The sequence below is a fragment of the Argentina anserina genome, chromosome 3 (assembly GCF_933775445.1).
Source record: "Argentina anserina chromosome 3, drPotAnse1.1, whole genome shotgun sequence".
Lineage (NCBI taxonomy): Eukaryota > Viridiplantae > Streptophyta > Magnoliopsida > Rosales > Rosaceae > Argentina > Argentina anserina.
In genome coordinates, this window is record NC_065874.1 from 1936737 (window position 1) to 1958050 (window position 21314).

At 38.2% G+C, this 21314-nt stretch overlaps 3 protein-coding genes across 3 annotated transcripts; 1 reads left to right on the top strand and 2 right to left on the bottom strand.

Annotated features, from left to right (window-relative positions):
* Positions 1-1952: 1952 nt before the first annotated feature.
* Positions 1953-7998, bottom strand: LOC126785691 (protein STRUBBELIG-RECEPTOR FAMILY 3-like). Its single transcript, XM_050511314.1, has 16 exons — positions 7621-7998; positions 7053-7182; positions 6897-6968; positions 6629-6694; positions 6466-6537; positions 6295-6366; positions 6139-6210; positions 5908-5973; positions 5716-5781; positions 4734-5104; positions 4251-4639; positions 3718-3989; positions 3475-3604; positions 2690-2826; positions 2392-2548; positions 1953-2283 (listed from the first exon to the last, which is right to left on the bottom strand). Exons 1-16 carry the CDS (start codon positions 7721-7723, stop codon positions 2221-2223), a joined length of 2238 nt encoding a protein of 745 aa, XP_050367271.1. The 5' UTR covers positions 7724-7998; the 3' UTR covers positions 1953-2220.
* Positions 7999-12106: 4108 nt separating this feature from the next.
* LOC126789604 (uncharacterized) lies at positions 12107-13033 on the top strand. The gene has a single exon (XM_050515804.1). It carries the CDS (start codon positions 12107-12109, stop codon positions 13031-13033), a length of 927 nt encoding a protein of 308 aa, XP_050371761.1.
* Positions 13034-16392: 3359 nt separating this feature from the next.
* LOC126787898 (uncharacterized) lies at positions 16393-19395 on the bottom strand. The gene is made up of 2 exons (XM_050513813.1): positions 18907-19395; positions 16393-16843 (listed from the first exon to the last, which is right to left on the bottom strand). Exons 1-2 carry the CDS (start codon positions 19198-19200, stop codon positions 16673-16675), a joined length of 465 nt encoding a protein of 154 aa, XP_050369770.1. The 5' UTR covers positions 19201-19395; the 3' UTR covers positions 16393-16672.
* Positions 19396-21314: the final 1919 nt, after the last annotated feature.

The following is a 21314-nucleotide window of genomic DNA, read 5'->3' on the forward strand; positions in this document are numbered from 1 at the left end:
AGTTTTTGTTGATCTTGGGAGATAAGATAAAAAGTACGTTATCGAATTAGTAACAATCACTCAAACAGTATTTAGGCTCATATGGCAATCCGGGGGGAAGGGCGCGATTCCGATCTGTCGACCGCAGACTGATGGAAGTTCGTTCAGTTGAGATTCCAGTGCTAAGCATGAGGGTGTCGTTTGTGTTTCAGGCGGCTCAAACAAAGGTCGTGTGGGTGTATTTGTTGAATAATGTAGAAGTTTAGTTGTTGAGTAATTATTTTAAGTTTGTTCTCACCATGTGGATTTGGAAATCTAGACTTCAATAGCCGATGTCCGGAGACTTCTGCCGATGGAACAATGTAGAGTAAAATAATGGGGAATTTGGTGGGTTTTTTTGTTGGATTGGGAATAGGATATGGGATTAGGAAATTTTCCTAACTGACAACTAGATAGATTCCTTAAAAAAACAGTTTCTAACCTTCTTGGATGGTATAGAATTGACAGATACATGTTACTAAATAAGTAGTTATCTATAGACTTCTTCTGGCAATGGAAAATTATAATAGTGACTAGAGTAAATTATACTACAAATGAATAACAACATGCTACATTGCTACATGAATATTTGAAACAATATTTACTTTTTAAAACTGTGAATCATGTCCCAACAAATAAATCATAGTAAGATGTATATCCACACCGAGTCAGTTTCATTTTAGTTAGATGAAAGTGATGCTGGCATGCATAATTTTCAAACTCCACCAAGTCTAGCAATTGTAGCGAACATTACATGTGATCATCATAGTTTGCTTTTCAGATCGGGAATGGTTTTGCTCTCACTCATTCTATATCAACCACCTTGAATTAGATCACTTTGAGCCCTGAAGTTAACGTGACTGGGAAGGAATTAAACCAATAATGCAATAATGTCTAGCAAATTACGAACAACTCAATTCGATTCCCAGTAGTTTTGTTGCAAAAGCCAAAAGTCATATATCTATTGCTTGCATATATGCTTTGTTACAGTGAAAGGGACACTAGCTACTACAGGTCGAGTATGTAAAAGCCTCGGCCACAAAGCACACACTTGGCTGCAACTTCTGGCGGTTTTGTATGCCATTGCCATCAGTTCTTCTGTGGTTTAGGTTTAAAGAGTGAACTGAAAGCTCAGTCTTCTGCGACATTCCAAGAAATCGAAATCTCCCAAGATACATATGAGAGATCAGTACAAATTTTGGCCTGAATTCTGTATCGCGGCATTTAGTTATAAAGAATTTTGCAGTTTTGTACCTCCATCAACATCTTGTACGTGACACTTATATTCTTTTACACAACTTCTCATGTGACAAACTCACGCCCCGTCGACTAGTTTACACAACATCTTGTACCTCCATCCGCATGTCACGACCTCTATTTATCGCACAAAAATTAACTCAAAGTGACAAAATGAGACAGAAGTCCAAGGAGTGAAAGTGCAAAGAATGACCTTGCCTCCTTGAGGCTTGAGAGGGTGTTTCTGTACATGGAATCCATTTTCAGATCACATAGACAATTTGAAGCTGGAAAACAAAACAGAAATGGTGTGTCAAAATACATAGATTCTGATAGGAGTGCTTCAACGTGTGAAGCATGCAGCACTGAGTCTCCATTTTTGGTTTATAAAGGAAGAAAAGAAGTACTAGATTGGACCAGTTATGGTCACCCGACATACCAAACTAGCTATCATGCATGGCACCCAACTCTGCCTATTTGCAATTTATAAAAGGAATTTCTGACTTTGTGTCTCTCACTTTGCTCCTATCAGATCTATAAGCGGCCACCACCACTATCAGCTAAAACCAGCAGACCACTAGCAACCACGCATAGTTCTAACTGAGGCTAAAAAAAGACCACATCCACATGCTCATAGCATTGTCCAACCTTTGTTTTGAGCTCCACACAAAAAAGATAGATAAGAGCACCTAAGAGCAGATGATCAACGCAGTAAAAGAAATCGACAAATGGTTCAACTACCCCAATCAGTAATACTAGCAGAACATACATGATGTAAATTGGAAACAGAACTACGGTTCTGCTATACAATGGTTATATTGATCACTCGATATTCACACAAGCACAGATTGAAATCGTTTCACCCTGAAAATACGCTGGCTTGCAACTTGTGCAGGCTCACCACCTCTGTTAGTAAAGTTGATTTCTGAGCTTGATTCCTCGTTTAATTGATTGCTGGAGAGGGGACTAAGTCATTTGCAAGAGTTCTTGAACGATTTCAGATATAGGTGGTCGGAATTCTGGGTCTCGCTGCAAGAAGATTGGATGTAAGATAAGTTGCTGTATTATATGATATGATCATCGTACAAACTAGACAGAATATTGCACAAATAATTTGTAAGGAAATCAGAAACTTACATGTATGCAAGAAGAAATAATATCCGCCAAACGTGACAAAGACTTCATTGCATATGCTCCATTTAAAGAGGGATCAACCATCCTTGACAACGCATCGATGTCATGAAGCTTGGGAACTGCCCATCTGACCAAATATTGTTCACCACGAGGCCGTGACCTAGGATTTTACAGCAAGCACATAACCTTAGATATAGCCAAAAATGTTCAAAACAAAAACACATAGGTTGATTGGGGTGTACGATATGTAACAGCGACTTACAAGACATGGACATATGATATTCTTAACACAATTGCATACCTGTCATAGGCTTTGCGTCCTGTAAGGAGCTCTAACATCACAACTCCAAAGCTATAGACATCACTTTGGCGAGTATAGCACCCTGATTCAAATTCTGGTGCTGAAGAACCATAGGCAGTGAGAAGGTGGCCAGCCAACTGAGAGTTAATAAAAAAAGAAGCAATATCAGCAATATGTTATACCAAAGCATATCTTAAATAACTGTATAGCTTGAGTTGCACACACAAGTCAATTCATGATATTCGCTAGGAAACACGGAAACGTGCATACACCCACGTTTCCCGCTTCCGAAGCGGAACCACTCCGGAACCACTCCGGAAACGTCCGGAAACGCTCGGAAACGCGCCGGAAACGCCCGAAAACGCTCGGAAACGTGCCGGAAACGCCTGGAAACGTTCGGAAACGTGTTTCCAGAAAAATGAGTTTTGGAAACGCGGTGGAAACGCGAGTTTCTAAATTGGAAACGCGGTGGAAACGCGAGTTTCCGAATTGGAAACGCGAGTTTCCAAAAAATAAAGGTTTTTTTATGTTTTTTTTATTTGAGATTTTGAATTACTTAAATTAAAATTTTGTTATTATATTTATTTTTTTGTATAATTTATATATATTTATAATTTTTTTTTATTTTGACGTTTCCAAAACGTACCCGCTTCCTAAATTTTTTGAAAAACACGCTTCCGCGTTTCCAAACGTTTCGCTTCCACGTACCCGTATCCGATTCCGTGCAACCTAGGATATTCGCGAGTATCATCTGTCTTGAAAAACCTAAAAGTTTAGTGACTTACAGAGGGAGACGTTATCAAAGGAGCCAAACCACAGTCTGAGACATGTACGTTGAGATTTTCATCAAGAAGAAGATTGGCACATTTGAAATTGTGATGCACCATTGGCGGTTGACAGACCTCATGCAAATACCTTAACCACAAGTGAAAGCAAGTGAGAATCTGGAAATGATGATTGCTACAAAAGTTATATAACCAAATACTGAATTCCATCGAGGCTCTCGTTTGAGTCATTGATCAACTTACTCAAGAGCCCTTGCTGCTCCAAGTGCTACACGGATCCGCACACTCCATGAGAGCTTTTTATGAATTTCATCATCAGTATGCAGTGCGTCATGGAGAGTCCCATTTCTGCAATACTTATACACAAGCAGTCGTTGCTCATGCTCTGCACAGTAACCCACTAGTTCCACAATATTAGCATGTCTAATGTCAGAGATATTAGACACCAATTCAAGAAATTCCTCATCACTCTGCTGCCTGCAAGCTGTACTGTCCAGTTTCTTGACTGCCAAGAGCTGAGAAAAAACCAACATTAGATGTCAGCATTGTCAGGGCATGAACATGCAAAATGAGGAAGCTAAAAAAGAATGCATGAAAAGAGCATCATCACTACAAGTCTACAACTGCTGACAGAGACCCTCAATTATATACAGAAATTAAGCAAATAATATATGCCGAAAGCATTAAACAAAGGTCTAATGCAGTAGACAAACATGCTACATTATCAAAGGAGCAGATATGTTAATGAAGTGCAACATGGATCAAAGGAACCATACCTTTTGATCAGGAAGCTTAGCCCTATATACACTGCCAAGCATGCCTGCTCCAACAAAATTATCTTCTGAAAAGCTACTGGTATACTGCTGAAGGTGCGCGATAGTGAAGAATTTCATAGAGCTAGGGTTTGGACACTTCAGCTTGCTTGTGGTAGCTGGACCAACAGGATTTACAGTATTCTTCTTGCCAAGGAAAAATGGAGGAGGTGGCGGCGGCAAAACTACTTCATCCGTGTCTGTCATGTCAATTTCATGATCCCTCCTATGCGTTGAACTTTCAGTACTTCTCACATCAGTCTTTTTCTCTTTTTGTGGTTTTGCCATCATACCCATTCTGATGCTCTGTGCTCCATATCCATCCAGTGGTTTCAAAATCGCCTCTTTGGGAACTGTTAAACAAGTTCAAAAAGGTTCACTACAATTAAATGCAACGTAAAAAGGGGAATTATGATGTTCAAGTAAGGCGGATATTGAGAATGTTACCTTTCTCCATTTGAAGACCTTCTTCAAGTGAAGACTGCGTGTATTTGGTATCATCTGTAGGAAGCTTATATACACTACTGTCATGCCTCTTTGCTTTCTTGTTGACACTTCTTGCTTTGAAACATCTTACAAGTGCACACAGAATCAATAACAGAACTAATGAAACCCCTCCAATTGCAACCCAAGTGAGTGGCTTAGTTATTAAGGATTTTCCAGTTCTAGGAGGTACGAGTTTTGGTAGAGAAGAGGGCCCATTAGCAGGATTCTCTACTCCTGTTCCAGAAGAAGGTGGACTAGCTATCAATGAAGCTACTGGTGCTGGTGCTGGAGGTGATGGAAGAATAGTGGTGTTGAAAGGATTTCCCTCTTTTCTGCACATAAATGTCACATACAAAACAGAGGTTTAAACAAGACCACATAAAGTAAAAGAACTGAAACATTGCCACAAAAAATGAAGAAAAACCCAGCAACATAATATCCTGAGATAGGAACAACTGTAATAAAATCATTTCTTCGGTAGCTGCACTCTAGAGGTTAAAAGGACAACATATGGAGCTTGGATATGGAACAACATAATCGTTTTGGGATTCTTTTACTGAAAGGAAACATGGTTGCCCCGCCCTCTTTCTACTATCCTGAATAATTTGTCTTTGGTCTTTCTACTGTGGGTCCATATACAGGGCACTATGTAGTTCATGACATAAAAAAAAAAACTTGATATATGTATGCTATTGTTTGATGCTTCATTTCTGTGATTTTCATTTAAGAAGGTCTCATAACTTGTCAACAGTATATGATGACACAGGATCGATCTAATTAGATGAAGATAAATTTGAGAAGCATAATAGTTTTACTAATTTTCACTTTTTGAATAATTCAATTTAAAACATATTTACACCAAGTAATATCTCAAACACGAACATATATGCATGTATATATAAACACATATAAATAAAGTAGCAACAAGAAAAGCTTACTTCACCTGAAATCTGGAATAGTCAGCAATTTTGCAGGTATTGGCCCAGAGAATAGATTATTCTCAATATTCCTGCATGCATAATAACATTTGTGAGTTTAGTATTAACTTCTAAATTAGAGTTTAATATTCTACAGCTAAATGCAAAGAAAGGACCAACAGATAAGGAATCCATGTAATAAAGGATTAAGAACATACAAATCCTGTAGCGGAAGATCCTGCAACACATCTAGAGTTCCAGTCAGGTGATTGTTCTGCAGATACCTGCAATTAAAATAACAAAAAGTTACAAAATTATGGACGATACTGGACAGTAAGAAGATATTGAGAAATGTTGTGGAGACGGCAATTGTTATTCATTATTAGACCTAAGAAATTTAAATATCACTGGAAATGAGCACCAATGTATATCATGATGAGATAACTTACAATGTGGTGAGAGATGACAAACTCCCCAACGACGGACCTAGTGGACCAGTTAAATTATTACTGGACAGATCCCTGCACAGTGATATATTCATCATGACCCAGACCAAGAACTGAAAAACAAAGGAAAAGCTAACTGAAAATATAAAAAATCCATACAATCTCGTCAAACTACTAAGCAGTTGAAAGACATCTGGTATATCTCCACTGATATGGTTATTATCTAATGACCTGAGAGAAACAACAAAGATATAGAGTCACAATTGCAATAAATACATAGAAAAATGCCTATACAATATAATAGCACGACACCATAGTAATTGAACTTACAATTCCATCAACTGAGATAACAATGCCAAACCACCTGGGATGCTTCCAGTAAGCTGATTACTAGATAGCGAACTAAGACAGAAGAAGCAAAACCAATAATTTATCAAGGACATTTGCGCAAAAGGCTATACCAAAGGCAAACATAATCAGGAAGAAAACGTACACATTTCTGACAGTCGGAGGCAAAAGTGTTGGAATATTCCCTCCAATATGATTATTACTCAAATCTCTGATACATAAGGCAGAACAACACTTTCATAAGATTCAACACAGATGTATGCACAATTTAACTAGGTGATTGCAACTAAGCAAGCAGGTGTTACAAGTCTGAACAAAATGAGGCTTCCAAACATGGGCCTGATAGGGAGCTATGCTATATATTTAATAACCAAAAGCAGAAGAGCTAAACTTGAATAGAGAATGAGACTCACATTTCTATTATTGACCCAAAGGCTTGCAGGCTATCACCCAGTTGTCCTCCCAAGTTGGCACTACTAAGCTTTCTGTCGATCAGAATTCATGATTCAGTGTCTTACAGTATAAGAGCAATCACTAATGCTATCTAGGAAAAAATAAAATCAACTTACAGTGCTGTTACATTCGCGAAGACACAACTAACACCTTGCCAATTCTCCCCACATGGGTCTCCTCCAACAAGAAGCCACCCTTGCAGAGGTGGGTACCCAAGATTAACATACAGGCTATTGATTGCAGCAACTGGAAGACAAACACAAAGAGTAAGAACAATAACTAAATTTACATCATTGGCGCTCAGAGACTTTTGACTCACTAGATTAATATACAGGCTATTCATTGCTAATAACTCCCTTTAATTCTTTTCCACAACCACACAGACTTCTGCCAAAGCATATAAAGATGTAAATTTTTTTTTCCTGTAGTTAATTTTTAGCGAATAAGCCATTCATTGCTTGAGTTGAAACTCCATAATGTGAGCTCAGAAAATTTACCATGGTCTTAAAAAACCTCATACTTTAAGAACCAGAAACAGCAAAACACCAACTTATGAGAAAATTGGGATGACAAACAGAGTATTACTAAATCATTCTGCCATAGTTTACTTCAAGTTGTCCAGGAACCAAACAGAACACCATTAGAGCACAAAAAAAATTAAGATAATAAGAATGTTGTACTTACCGTCTATTGGGTCAGTCAAAGCAACAACAGAAGATTCCATACTCTGAATTAGCACCAACCCAAACAAGACCTCCATGCATATCCCCCACCTCTTAAACCCCATTGTAGTACTCTGCTTCAAGAACCCAACGTTTCTACAGTAAAACCCTTGAAAGAAAAAGCTCCAAGCACCCAAATTTCCACACCAAACCCGAAAGTTCAGAGCTCAAAAGAAGCTTCAAGGTGAGAGGAGAACTGGGTTTGATCGAGAGTTGAAATTCTGAGACTGAACTGCGAAGAAAAATCAAATCTTTAATTGGGGTTTTTGGGGGGTTTTGAGTTTTGACAGAGAAAGAAAAAGAAGCAGAAGGTGAAGAACAAACTTGGACTGAAACTGTCTTTTCGAGAAAAGCAAGTGAGTGCTGGTCCTGCTGTCTCTCTATATATGTCTGTATCTTTTTGAAAGCGAAGAAAAACGTTTCTCCAAGAATTCAAAATTTTTGAAACCAAACAAAAAAACAATAGTATCTCGTATTCAATCAAGTGTATCTATGTTCATTGGTTTCGGCTATCCGTAGTTTGTTTTGTCTCTTGGTCTTCCAACTAGCCTCGTCGGTTATTGAGTATCAGGTGACGCTCAACAGTCGTCTGATCTGGTCAAACAGTCATACCAGATGGTTATTGAGCGTCATATGGTGCTCAACAGCTCACCAATTGATCAGCACTCGATACGGTGATGTGATATACAAGTGTCAATTATAGTTTAGACTACCCTCTTATGGTCAAGTTCGATTTAATACCTGAGTCTTCACCATAGTAATTAGAGCCAGACTGGTATTAATGAGATGGATAAAAGCCATCAAAGGTTATTAGGGTCATACCAACATTTTGGTACTTTGTGATCCGTTTAACTGTGAATCTCACTTGTAACGTGTTTTTGAAGATAACGGTTGTTCTATTGTAGAGTGATAGACATTCGTGTGTAAGCTTTTAGTTACGGAAGAGTGTTTGTGGTTGTTTGAAAATCTATTTAATCCTAGGCTCCTAGCAATCAGGTCGTCTACAATATCTTGAGTTATAACATACTGTCATACCCTGAGTAATCCACTCTAAAAAAAAATCCTAGCAGTCCTCTACATACCTTTGCTCACAAGAAAGAGAATCGGTAAGCTTAAATGCATAAGATCTTCAGAAGCAGTCACATGTCACCTCGTTCTCCCAGCATAATGTACCAAACGCTTCTAAAAAAAAACATATCCTACCAATATCAACTTCTTTATACATGATCTGATTATCTAGTTATGAGTCTCGTGGTATTACGTCTACTTTCACATGATATACAAATTAGGTATATAAGTAGTTTAGTTCATAAATCATAATGATGAATTATTTTCAAGGAATCTTTATCCACAGCAATGCGTGATAATTAGAGTTATACATCACTGTGGAAGTGTGGAGTATGGGGTCGATCATATCTTCACTTGTGGCACAGTTAAACCCTTTGTCCCCAATCAACTGAATAATGCTTTAGCTTGTGAAACTGATGATTAGTTTAGCTAACATCACGCAACATTAGTTTAGATAACAAATATGTTCTTTATGAATAGCTGGTAGCTTTATCAAAGAAGCAAGTAACTGATATGATCATTTTGACTTACCGGCCAGCCTAGCTTTGTTCTAGCTTCTTCTTCCCCATAATCAAAGCGAGTTAAGCAACCAAGTGAGCAAAGTGTCCACACATGAGAAGTGTAGTAAGCTAAGGAATGCCTCGGAACATAAAAAAGAGATGAGACCTCAAGAAGTGTCCACACTTTATTCGTAGCCTCAAGTTGAACTCGCATGTATATGCATGGAAAGCATACATATAAGCTTATTCGATGCATCCTATAGTTACGAACGTAGTTGATGGATGGTGAATTTGACCCTTGTGCTCATTCATACGCAATCGATCATTGTGCTCGTTACTTCACCGTCTTCACGGATCATATGATTCATATGAACGAAAGTATCAGTGAATATATAGATTGTTCTTATGCTGTCAGTCTGAATATTCACATGACTTCATCTGGTCCATAATTTATTTTGTTCTTTTTCTTGGTCGACTTGTGGTTAATGCCATGCTTTAGGCATTACCTAGATGGAAAATTTTTGCAGCAAGTGTTACCCATGCCCATGAAGCCAAGTACTTACCATATATGCATATTACCTTCCTTGATCTCATCATATTTCACCAGCATCTGACCATCTGATATAAGCAATCAGTAGAGACAGGTTAATGGAGGCTTTTCTGAACCTCATTTCCAGAATCTGATCTTTATATTTCCACTTCAAGCTTTCAATGAACTTTTTCATTTTCTGAATATAGCCAAAGTTGACATTTCAATTCCCTCACCTGCACGTTTGTCAAATATAGTTATGTCTATTCAATCTTTCTTCAATATTTCTGACATATCTGATTTCAATTAATTGCCATAAACTAGCATATGTCCCATCCTATATTCCTATACGGTTCATTCATAATGGAGATTATCATGTATTCCACAGCATTTTGACATAGCTATTGATTAGTCAATTGTCTGATGAAGCCCTTCAAAGTACTAAAATAAATAGATATAGCAATGTATCTGTATAACTCATTTATGAAATAACTTAGTTCAACAACACTATTAAATTGGATTAATGAAACCGATCAAGCACATGATTTAATGACATAATATTGTTACTATACATAATACTATCAAGTGTTTATAGAAGTAGCATACTTGGCTAAAGATTCAAATTTGAATCACTCTTATACTGGTAAATATTGACGATTCTCCGAGACTAAACGAAAGATGTTATAGATCGAATTTTAGTTATAATTTTATAATTCTTAATCCAAGATTAAGAAATTATGCACTACTGACATTAATTATAGACGCCAATACTTGGGATCACTTGTCTAGTTATCTCCTTCGTTCTGGAGAGACCGCATAATGCCATGAGCAAGGCATGTCGTTGTGTTCCATATTCTGTTAATCACGGACGAAATATTCAGCAGAATCAAACATGCATGTTCATCACTATTTACTACTGCACAAGTCAAAGAGTTGAGAACTAGAGATCGATCACAAACAGAGCCATGTTCGTATAAATTATGGTTCTCATTTCTGGGTCCCTTTTGAATCTTCAAAGCAGAACCAAACCTGGACCTGTGCCTCACTGCCTTGTTCTCCTTCTTCCTTCAAATAATTCGAAGCTTGAATACAAGAGGTGTGGCCCTTGCGTATATAGTCCCTTGCTTGGATTGGACATCACATTTGTCCTTTTACATGTTCTTCTGAGGGGTAGCCATAGCAGTAGGTATATATAGGTCTTCTCTTCAATTCTTAAAATAAAGCCTCTAAAATAAATTGCCATGAAATATATGAATGATTGCATCCGCCGCTAGCTTCTCTCAATAATAAAATCTTCCACAGAAAAAATGATGATGAACACAGATCACGAGGTTAAGTTAGCAATCAAGACCAATGATTTAGACCTACCTAAGTGGGTCAAAGTGTTAAACAATAGTATATTAGATTAAAGCTAAAGTTTAGCTGCCCACTAATTCTAGTGGTCTTCTATTAGTTAGGCAAATTTTTTTTGGTAATTTCTTAGATTTTATGAGAGAAATGTACAATAATTTAAATTGTCCATCACATATATTAGAAATAATGTACCCACGATGCAACTTTAATTATATTTAATATGATTGTTCTCGTGCGATACATGTGTTATTTATGAATCATATCTGTACATCACACTAATTATTTGTCAATAAAATAAAACCGAGGTTTCTAATTATAGTAACGGAGATGTTTGGAGTCATATGTATCTATATTAAAGTCATAGATTTTAACCAATTCAGATTGGACCGTGTATTTATACGGTATTTACTAAAGACTCTTAGAATAAACTCGAAACTAATACAATTTGACTAACAACTAACTACCGAACCCAAGAAGCAGTAACCAGCATACATGAATGAGTTGTCAAATACACACTTTAACATAGAAGTGACACTAACCAAAGTAAAACCGAAAAAATAACCAGAGTAAAAACAATGTACAAAATCATTACACTATATAAATATGGTAGACATAATCAAAGAGATTACCCCTAATTAATCCCCTAGCTTAACCAAATTAAGCATACATTAGATTTTCCCATATATCTCTCTGTCCAACCTCATCATCATATGCATGTATTTAATAGCAGAGCAAGCAAAAACTTAGTAGTGCAACAGTGTTTTAACAAGGACCTACTCCAACCTCCTCTCTCAATTCAATAAATACAAATCCATTGACCACCCCAAAACCATCCCCAACCTGACCACCCTCACTCACACTCAACACTTCTCTCAACCTCAAACCTCACATTGCCTTCTCCCTTTTGATCGCCCAATCCCAATCCACACTTCTTCTTCTTCTTCTTCTTCCTCGACTCACTCATATTGCACCTGCATTTCTCATTTGTCCTAGAAATAATGGGCTGCTGTCTCAGCTCCACCGCCACCGACAAGTCCTCAGCTCCTCCCAATCCGCGCCTACATTTCCAGAGTCGATCCGACGACAGCAGAGCTCCACCGCCGGTGGACGAAGAGGCTGTTAAGGAAGTCCTCTCCGAAACACCGACACCGAAGCCGAAGCTACAACAAGACCAACAACCAGTACTGTTTCAAGTCCCACAACAGCACAACAAGACAACAACCCAAGAGCCTGTCTTTGAAGTAAAGCTGGATCAGATTCAAGAACAACAACATAAGAACAAAGTCTTTGTCGACGACCAGGAACCCCCGCAGAAACGGGACAAGAGAATACCCATTTGCCCGGAGATCTCGGAGGACGCGTCGGAGATTTGCAGCCTCCAGAGTGAGAGCGTATCGGCGACGACGGCGACCAGAGACGACGACGAGGAGGTTCAGCAGAGGGTCGTACTCAACAGCAGAGTGTCGCCAAGGAAATTACACAAGAGCCCCCGAGACGGGTTCGGGCCGGGTCGGGTGGTGGGTAAGTCACCGACGCGGAGGACGGACTCGTCGCCGGGCCGGAGATATGGAAATGGAGTCGGTTCGGGGAGGTTGGCCCAACCGGGTCAGCAGGCGGTGGGTGGAAGGCGGGCCGGGTTGAGTGGTGAGCCCAACCGGCGCGACCCGGGTGAGAGTTCGGGTCGGAGGTCCAGGTCGCCGGCGACGAGGATCACGGAAAATGGTGGGATTAATAGGGCAAATGTGAGTCGGAGCCCGTCTGCTAATAGAAGGTATCCGGGTCGGAGCCCGGTTGGTCCAGTTGAGAGTTCGAATAGTTCGACCCGGAGAAGGGTGGAGGAGCCGAGAATGGAGGAGGGTAAGTGGGCGGCGAATGAGTCACTAGAAAACCCGCTTGTTTCTTTGGAATGCTTCATTTTCTTATGAAAAAAAAAAACGGGTACTGACCCGAACCTCCATTGTTAAAAGTTCAAGAGGGTTTAGTTTTTACTTGATCTTAGTTGGTGTAAATAAGTGAAGTGACAGAGAGGTCGATGTAGGTAATGCTAGTAGTTTATATCTGATATTTACTTCCACCGCAAGTTTAATTTTCATGTACTAGTTTTTGTGTAAAGAACTAAAGATCACACCTTTGCAGCAAATTGTTCACTTAGAGGTGATTTAGTATCTTGTGAATTTAGAGTGCAGTTTTTCTTAGGGGTGAATAGAATAGTGAAAAGAAGTGCCTAACTTAGAGAAGGGGTTTCTGTAACTTAGAGCATTGAACTATGCGGCTTCTTCCACTTTAGCTTTTTGTTTGCCCTAAATGAAATCTGCATCCATTAAATTAAACCAGACAATGCATGAAAATCTGAAACTGTTTCTAATACTTTGGGGGAACAGTTCCTTGGCAACAAATAGGGAGTGATGTTCATGCATCTCATGGGTCCAATCCCTAGTTGAAGAAACATGATTTTGGGGTCATTTGGCTAAACAGTTCAATCAATCCTCATTACCTTAGATATGGTTGAATGGTTCCTCTTTAACTCGAATGTCAATCACTGCCGGTACAGAAATCACAGAAGTTTTCTTACGGAGAAAAAAATCCAATAAGATATCGAAGATGGGATTAACAAATAGGCGATCTTACTAAAGTCAGTAAAATTGAGATAAAATATCAATTACTAATATTTACACCGTCTTGAACCTTGAAAGAATGTCGTTAAACATTAGAATGTGAGACAAGGACGCATTTCCTTGAGTTCCAAAAGTCTTTCCTTAGCAAATCTGGAGAAAATGCAACTTCTATTGTTTTTAAACAAGAAGGAAATCCATTTAGATTTGTAGCCGTTGAAGTATAGAACAACTTGTTAATTCACAAAGTGTGATTGGTCCTAGACTCCTAATTATATTGTTATTCTAATTATGTATGATTAGCAGTTGCTCTGTTTTTGGTAATTTAGTACATGGTCGGTTGGTCATTTTCTGTACAAAGCAAAATAGGCTATGTCACTTATTTTGGACTTACGTCTTTGCAGTCTTTTTCATACAGAGATCTATAGACTTCAGAATCCAATCATATGCGTGTGAAATTGGATAGTCAGAGGAGGAAATCCTCAAGCTTCAATCTTCAGTATCTGAAGCACAACGTGCAGTTGCAGGTGCAGGTGCAGGTTTGGAAGTAATGCGTGGAGCATATCATGAGCTTCTGCCTCAACCACTATGGATTTGGAAACGAGCTCCCGGATCATTTTATTAAAAACTTGATTAGGAGTCACTATGATGAAGCTTACTACTGAGAAACTAAATAAAGATCCGAGATACTTGGTGCACCAAATGTTGCATTACATTTCAACCCAAGTTCATGTTCGTGGGTGATACGACTTGGGTAAAAAAATTGGTGTTCCAAAGAAGAAGAAGGTAACTTGCAGCGTAGGTAATTTTTGCTGTGCAACACATGCTATGTTTGTGAGATAAACAACTAAACAATGGAGGGAAATTATGGCGCCAAAGAGTCGGTAAGTACTCTCGTGATTCTCGACGTCTCGTCACATTTGTGTGCAGATCGATATGGGAGATTTCACAAGCAAAAGATCTCACCGTCTCTCTCAACAGTAAAGAGAGAAACAGAAGATAATCCAGTCAAAGTGGTTGATCCAGTACAGAAAATGGTCCCTTTTACAAGATCTTGCAAATTATGTGACCGGTCCCCAATTACAAGGCAAAAACAACAATCTCTGTTGGTAAATTCCACCATAGATTGCTTCAAGAGTTGTGATTTGCCTCATGAACATACTGAGGTTATTGGCCTAATCCAATTAGCAACCTCTATGACAATGCTACTCGACATGTTTCTGCAATAATAATCTAACCTACTCAAGTTACTCAGCCTTCCAAAGAAGAAGAAGAAGAAGTGTAACTTGGAGCTTAGGCAGTTGCTGTAAAACAGAAAACTTGGTCAAACGGGTCAGTGTACTCTCTGCGGATTTCTGAGAGAGTAGGTGAAAATAGAGTTGGAATATTGAATACATCTCTGGCTTTCAAAGCAAGGCCCGGCCTTGGCTGTATGTCTGTAACTCTGCATATATATAAAGGACCCTCCCATAGTTGTTGATCCTTCAAACCCTAACATCTTCCTCTCCGACCACTTGTTTCCTGGTTTTCTTTGTTTCCTCTCTCGATCTGTGTCTCAAAATTCTTTTTTCCATATGTATGATAATGGACGCTTTGTTCAAGCAGTCCATTGCACACTAGTTTTGTTTGGGATGAGAGGAATAGGAAAGAGGGTTTGCGGATCAGGCGATAAAACCGAGTCAAAGAATGGTTGAGACTCTCTATGGATCGGGATTCAAAATCTGTTTTTGCCCACGAAATAAACTGGGTGGCAGTGCAGCAGCAAGGCTTCAAGGATGTCTTAGCGCAACAATGATAAATGAAAGAGTTTATTGCATTCTTGGGATAAGAAGCAAAATCTAAAACCACGAAAGAATAATTCAAAAAAGAGAAAAAGGGTTTGTAATTTTTAACTTAAATTTAAAGGTACCAATGTGATCAAACGACAGGCTCAGCCTAGAAAAATGTCGGGGGGGCCGACGGTGGTTGTGATTTAAAGAGGAGTTTAGAGTCCAGATTGCTAGCGGGTTCGTTTTGTTTCTGAAGTTCTCCATCTTTGATTTCTTGTGTATTTATTAGTTATCTTCAAAGATTTTGTATTCTCTTTCTCCTGCTTTGTTGATTTGGTGTTGTTGGACCTTATATTCAGGTAATCATCTATCTCACTGATCGACTTGATTACACATGACTTCTACTGTTCTACAACAATACCATACAATGAAGAAAAGAGGAAGATGTGAGAATCGAGATTAGTAGTCCACCACTTCTGGAGATTTCTTTCAATAAATAATCAGCCCAAAATGAACAGAGACCTCTGAGAAAGTTGTGATAATGCTTCTGTTTTAGTTGTTGGGTTTCAAGCTGTTGGGTTTGAACTTTGAAGTTGCAATTTTGATGCAGTTGCTTATCAATATATTGTCTTCTTCTCTTTAAAATGATAAGTCTTTTCTATTCAAAGATAGATTAACAGAGACCTATGAACTGATTAACTGCAGCATAATTTTGCCACAGAAACTAAGGCCTGGTCTGTAATGGTATGGTTGATCCAATTGCATACATATGAACTATATACATTAAAGGTCAAATTGTTGTTCTTTATTAGCTAAAAATGCAACTAGCTCTACTGATTTCTAATAATGATAGCCGTTACCATTCATAAGCTGGTGCTGGAGTCACTTGCCCATCATTCATAATGCACCTTCATGGATAATTCATATTTTATAAACCAGCTTATCATGGAGAGAATGATCTGAAGCATAAAGATGCATTGTTGGGTCTCTGTTACTAGATAATTGATAAATTACATGTACAGAAGCCACTTCCCAGTCCCACATAAATGAAATGTACAGAAACAAGAGCTCGTGCCTTCAAAAATTGGGAAATTGAAGTTTGGTGCAGAACAAGAAATGTGGTTGCATCTGCTGCTTCAATTTGTATGGAAAAGGCAGATATTTCTTGTTTTAGTATAAGCACTCAACCTGAGTTCAGGTTCGAGTTGGAAGTGGAATTGGGCAATGATATGTGTTGATGTGGAGGCCAAAACATGCGTTCGGGAGGGCAGGGCACAGGCGCTGGGTGTGCAATGTAGGACGGAATATCATCTCCAGGCATTAGAACAGAAACTCCACTTGCATACACAGACATCTGCATATCACGATGGCGATCAGAAACTTAAACTATCAGAAATCATCAAGAAAGATAATAACTTGGACACTAATCTTATGGTTTTGAAGACTCATTTTACAAACGAAATCCAAAACTCAAGGAAACTTGCATACTCAAATTGGTCAAGCCTTTTCAAGCACATCAAATTAGATACTAGATCTCCTGTTTGCTACATCTTTGATCACTGGACCAACTCATGAGATGGTCCAGGAATCTCTTCTGGCAATGGTAAATCTTATATCAACCACTGAACATCTAAACTAGAAGACATCCGCACATAATACACAATATAGTGCAGTAGTCATGATCCACCGGAAAACGAATAGGATTGTTACCACACAAACAAATGGTTCAAACAACAGCAGGGCTAGTTTCATGCTGTTTTGGCTATGCTACCATTGGGTCATAAACTTTGTGCACATGCTATGCTTATCAACACAATTATTAAGATCAATACCAGAATGATATGGATATTCTGATAGTGCATATTTCTCTGGCAACAAATGGATTATACAAAAATAAAAAATAACACGAAGTACCAAAAACAATAAAGAACACATTAAACACCATTTTTGAAACCTAATCACATGACTGTTTGATAGGTTTGATCCAGTACATCTTCTACTATTATTTTTCCAAGCCCATTAGATAGGCGAGGTTCACTGCCATCCCAAGTTCCCAACAACTACCAAATGCATTGGACTTTTTTCTTTTCTTTATTAAAAGACAGTGTTCCTCCATTAAACAGTTGTTGGAGAAAATAATAGTTTAAGAGGAATTTAGATTTGAGGTTGTTTCATTTCTACATTACTGTCAGAGTTTAGTAATACTCACTATCTGAGATTCTGAGTCTTAAAGACACTTTCAGTATGCTGGTCTCAACTCTCAGATTTCCGAATCCCAAAGAAAGAAAGAGAGATATCTACTGGCATTAAATATCAATCAAAAAGTTGAGAAAACCTCATTAATTTTTAGGCCATGCCCAGTTGTTCATGAAAGTGGCAACAGCATGCCTTGTATATAAGTTACTTTGAAACAAAGATCTTTTCAATCAAAAGCATACAATTGCAGAACATAAACCTCTTTATCTAATTAGTTTCTTTGTCTACTGAAGCTAGTTGTATGCACGATTAAAGCTGTACATACATATATAACAAGATAATAAACTAAGACTTGCCCAGAAAGAAAGGTTTGACCACCTGTCTATGACAAAGGGCTTCAATCCATGTTTATCATGAAAAAGATTGGCATTGATGGACCTGATAAACACCGGTGGGACTCTAAACACAGAGAGTAAGTAAAGTCTCAAGTCCCTTGTTTGGGACAAAGTACCTACCACTCAACAGACAAATACTTGGATTGGGCCCTAAACCACAGACCAGTGTTTTAATTACATGAAAGCGCAGTTCTTGACAACTTAGAAATATCACAGAAAACAAGGGGAAAACAAATCAAATCAAATGAAAATAAACAGTGTAATGCACCCGGATTTGATCACAGAGACAAATCAGAAACACAATTCAGGGTGAAAGGTGAAAGTTAAAAGTGAAAACTGTAATTTTGCCGGGGGGATAAGACTTGAGAGGAGGAAGAAACATCATGATAGTTTGGGAAGATCACCATTATGTAGTTAACCTGGTATTCCTACTGAAACAGCAAATCAATAAGCTGTAAACACATGGAAAAGGAGAAAGCTTGCTGGAGAAGTTCATGAAGTTCTACAGCAAAACCAAAATGGGTTGCAAGAGATCTAAATGAACCTTGGTGCCACATTTTGTAAAACATAGTGTAATGAATTGTTGAATAAAAAAAATAGTGTAATGAATTCAGTTAAAATCCCTCATATTTCTAAGCTCATCACTGAAAATGCAGAATTGTAAACTAACTAAAAAAAACTGAAAGAAATAACCAACAAACCACCAAAACTGTACTAACAGAATAAAAGACACAAACTTTACTAAACACAGAACCATTGAGATCAGAAACAGAACACAGAAACCTTGTAAGAATCAAGAGCGAAATTGAGAATGTGGGTGGCTTACTTTGGGTGATGGGTAGCCAAGTTTGCCATTGAAGTCCAACTGGGCCTCAAGATCTCCATTTCTCCGGCGGCCGGACGGCGAGAATTCCGGGGATGTGGGTCTGAGGAATCTCTCAAAGATGGCCATGACTAAGAACATGGAGATGAGAATAGCAGTGGCTACAAAACCAAACGAAACAGCATTGACCGAAGAATTAAAGGGACTCATATGCTCATCTCTCTGCTGCTGCTGCTGCATATTATTCATAGGTGCTCCAATTGGAGGCCACACAAAACTGTGTTCTTGCACAACCATTCTCCCTCACTAAATATTACTCACTCAGAGTTTACACCATTTCCATGAAGTCTGAGAGAAACAGAGAGAGATGGGTTGTGTGCAGAAGTAGTAAAGTGAAGACCTTTACACCATTATCAAAGAACAGAGCTTTGTTGGGGTACTTAAACTAGTGACAAAGAGAGAAGGGCATGTGGAAAAGCTATGGAGGTTGGATTAGCTGAGGGACACAAGAATATATATACCCTGATAATCTAAGTGAAAATTAAAATCAAATTAGCAGAGGAAAATGGTAGTCAAATGGCCACTGAATGTGACTTTTTCAGTTTCTCTCTATCCAAGATTGGGATAAATAGTTAACCAAAAAAAAAAATTGGGATAAATAGCCAGGCCTTTTTTCCTCTGCCTAGTTCTGGAGGTTCCCACATGTTTTCAGACCAGTAATTTCTGTTTTACCAAAAAGCTTGAGGTGGATTTTACTGCTCAAGATTATGGCTTTGCTTACTTTCTGGTTTGTACCATGGTTTTGAGTGTGATACATATCACCTTCAGTAGCTTTGCAAATTTTGCTGTTTAACCAAAAAGTTTTGAGGTGGGTTTTTACTACTGTAGTGGACCTTTCTACAAACACTTTGTTCTGCATTATGCATAGGTTTATGATTGCTTTGCCCAATTTTTATCTATGCTCACTTATTTTCTGGGTTTATTTTTCCATCTTTCACCTTATGCTGTCAAAACCAACTTTATATAGTTCCAGTATCACAATCATGACCTGAAATTATCACCTTTTGTTTCTATCTTCATCTTGTAGGTCTTAAAGAAAAATTGAGGACATACAACATGGAATAGACAAATCTGTGTTCCTAGCCACAAGCTTGCAAGACACTACAGGCCCAAGGAATATCTTTTCCAGTTTTTATCTTCTTCCTATTTTTTCCAAGACTCCCATCAAAGTCCTTTTCGTATCAAAAAAAACACCCATCAAATAATTGTATCAACAACAAAGAAAGTCACTTATCAATGATCTGGGCCATGCCAGCTCCAAAACATTTTCTCTTTTGTTTTGTTCTTCGCAAGAATGACACTACAACCTTTGAAATCAAGGCACACATTTGTGTTATGATCAAAGTTTTAAAGGGGCATTTGGGTGAAACTAGTAGAGCTCTGAAAATCCAAAGTGCTAGCTAGTTGCAGATTATAAGGCCATGGGAATTGGGAAGTGAGAAAACAAAGTAGTACCATCTCTTTGCACTCTTTGCTTTCGTTCTCATCGAAAGAAGGGCAACATGGACGTGGGAGGTGCCCTACAAACTTAAGCAACCCATGTCCATAATTTAAGTCCCTTCAGATTGTGTCGTTGGCTTACGCATCATTAGGCAATTGCAGCTTCACCGTCAAACAATGTTTGTGGTTGATATGGATCAGAAGAGCAGTGCACTGTTGGTTGGTGAGATTGTTTACTCCAGGAGAGTGTAGGACGTGGCCGATGTGCAATGTCTTGTTCATTTGTTCTTTAATTTCCTTAATTCATGTTCGTTTGTTTACTCTAGTTGCTCTTCTTTCCATTTTGCTTCAATCATTGCAGACGTTATAGTCAGAATTTGAATGAAGAGAAACACGATCTGTTGATCTCAATAATTTTGCCAAATAGTAACAATATATCACCAAGCGAAGCAATTGCGTTATGCTAATTTTTGTGAGTGTAATGTCAAAGAAAATACACTCTAGGTGTTTTCAAGCAAGTACATCTGAATTTTCTGTCATAAATACTTTAAAAAAGTATTATAATGTTGACACTTATCAACAAACTTATGTAAAATGAGTGTTGAAACTAATTGACAATCTTAAATAAAAGACCAGTTTTAAGAGGCCAAGAAATAATTAGATCTAACCAACTCAAAAACACAATACTCTGCTTAATACTATTTGATCTAACGGCATCAATCTTTCTTTTAAAAGTGGAAGGTCGTGAGTTTGACCTCACAACATACTTGTTGTGGTATTGAAATTCTTGATTTGATATAGCGGCATCAATCTCCACCATATTCTAAATTGTCATATTCATTTATACCATATTCTCTTTTACTTTTGTAGCTATATCGAAGCGAACCATTTACAAACAACTTACAATCCTG

Bases quoted from the DNA above. Each gene is read 5' to 3' on its own strand.
- LOC126789604 (XM_050515804.1), top strand. From the start codon at position 12,107: ATGGGCTGCTGTCTCAGCTCCACCGCCACCGACAAGTCCTCAGCTCCT.
- LOC126787898 (XM_050513813.1), bottom strand. From the start codon at position 19,200: ATGGTTGTGCAAGAACACAGTTTTGTGTGGCCTCCAATTGGAGCACCT. The intron at 16,844-18,906 runs GTAAGCCACCCA...CGTGATATGCAG, and splicing joins TTGGCTACCCATCACCCAAA to ATGTCTGTGTATGCAAGTGG.
- LOC126785691 (XM_050511314.1), bottom strand. From the start codon at position 7,723: ATGGGGTTTAAGAGGTGGGGGATATGCATGGAGGTCTTGTTTGGGTTG. The intron at 5,782-5,907 runs GTATGTTCTTAA...TTATGCATGCAG, and splicing joins GATCTTCCGCTACAGGATTT to GAATATTGAGAATAATCTAT. The intron at 3,605-3,717 runs GTAAGTTGATCA...CTTGTGGTTAAG, and splicing joins GGAGCAGCAAGGGCTCTTGA to GTATTTGCATGAGGTCTGTC.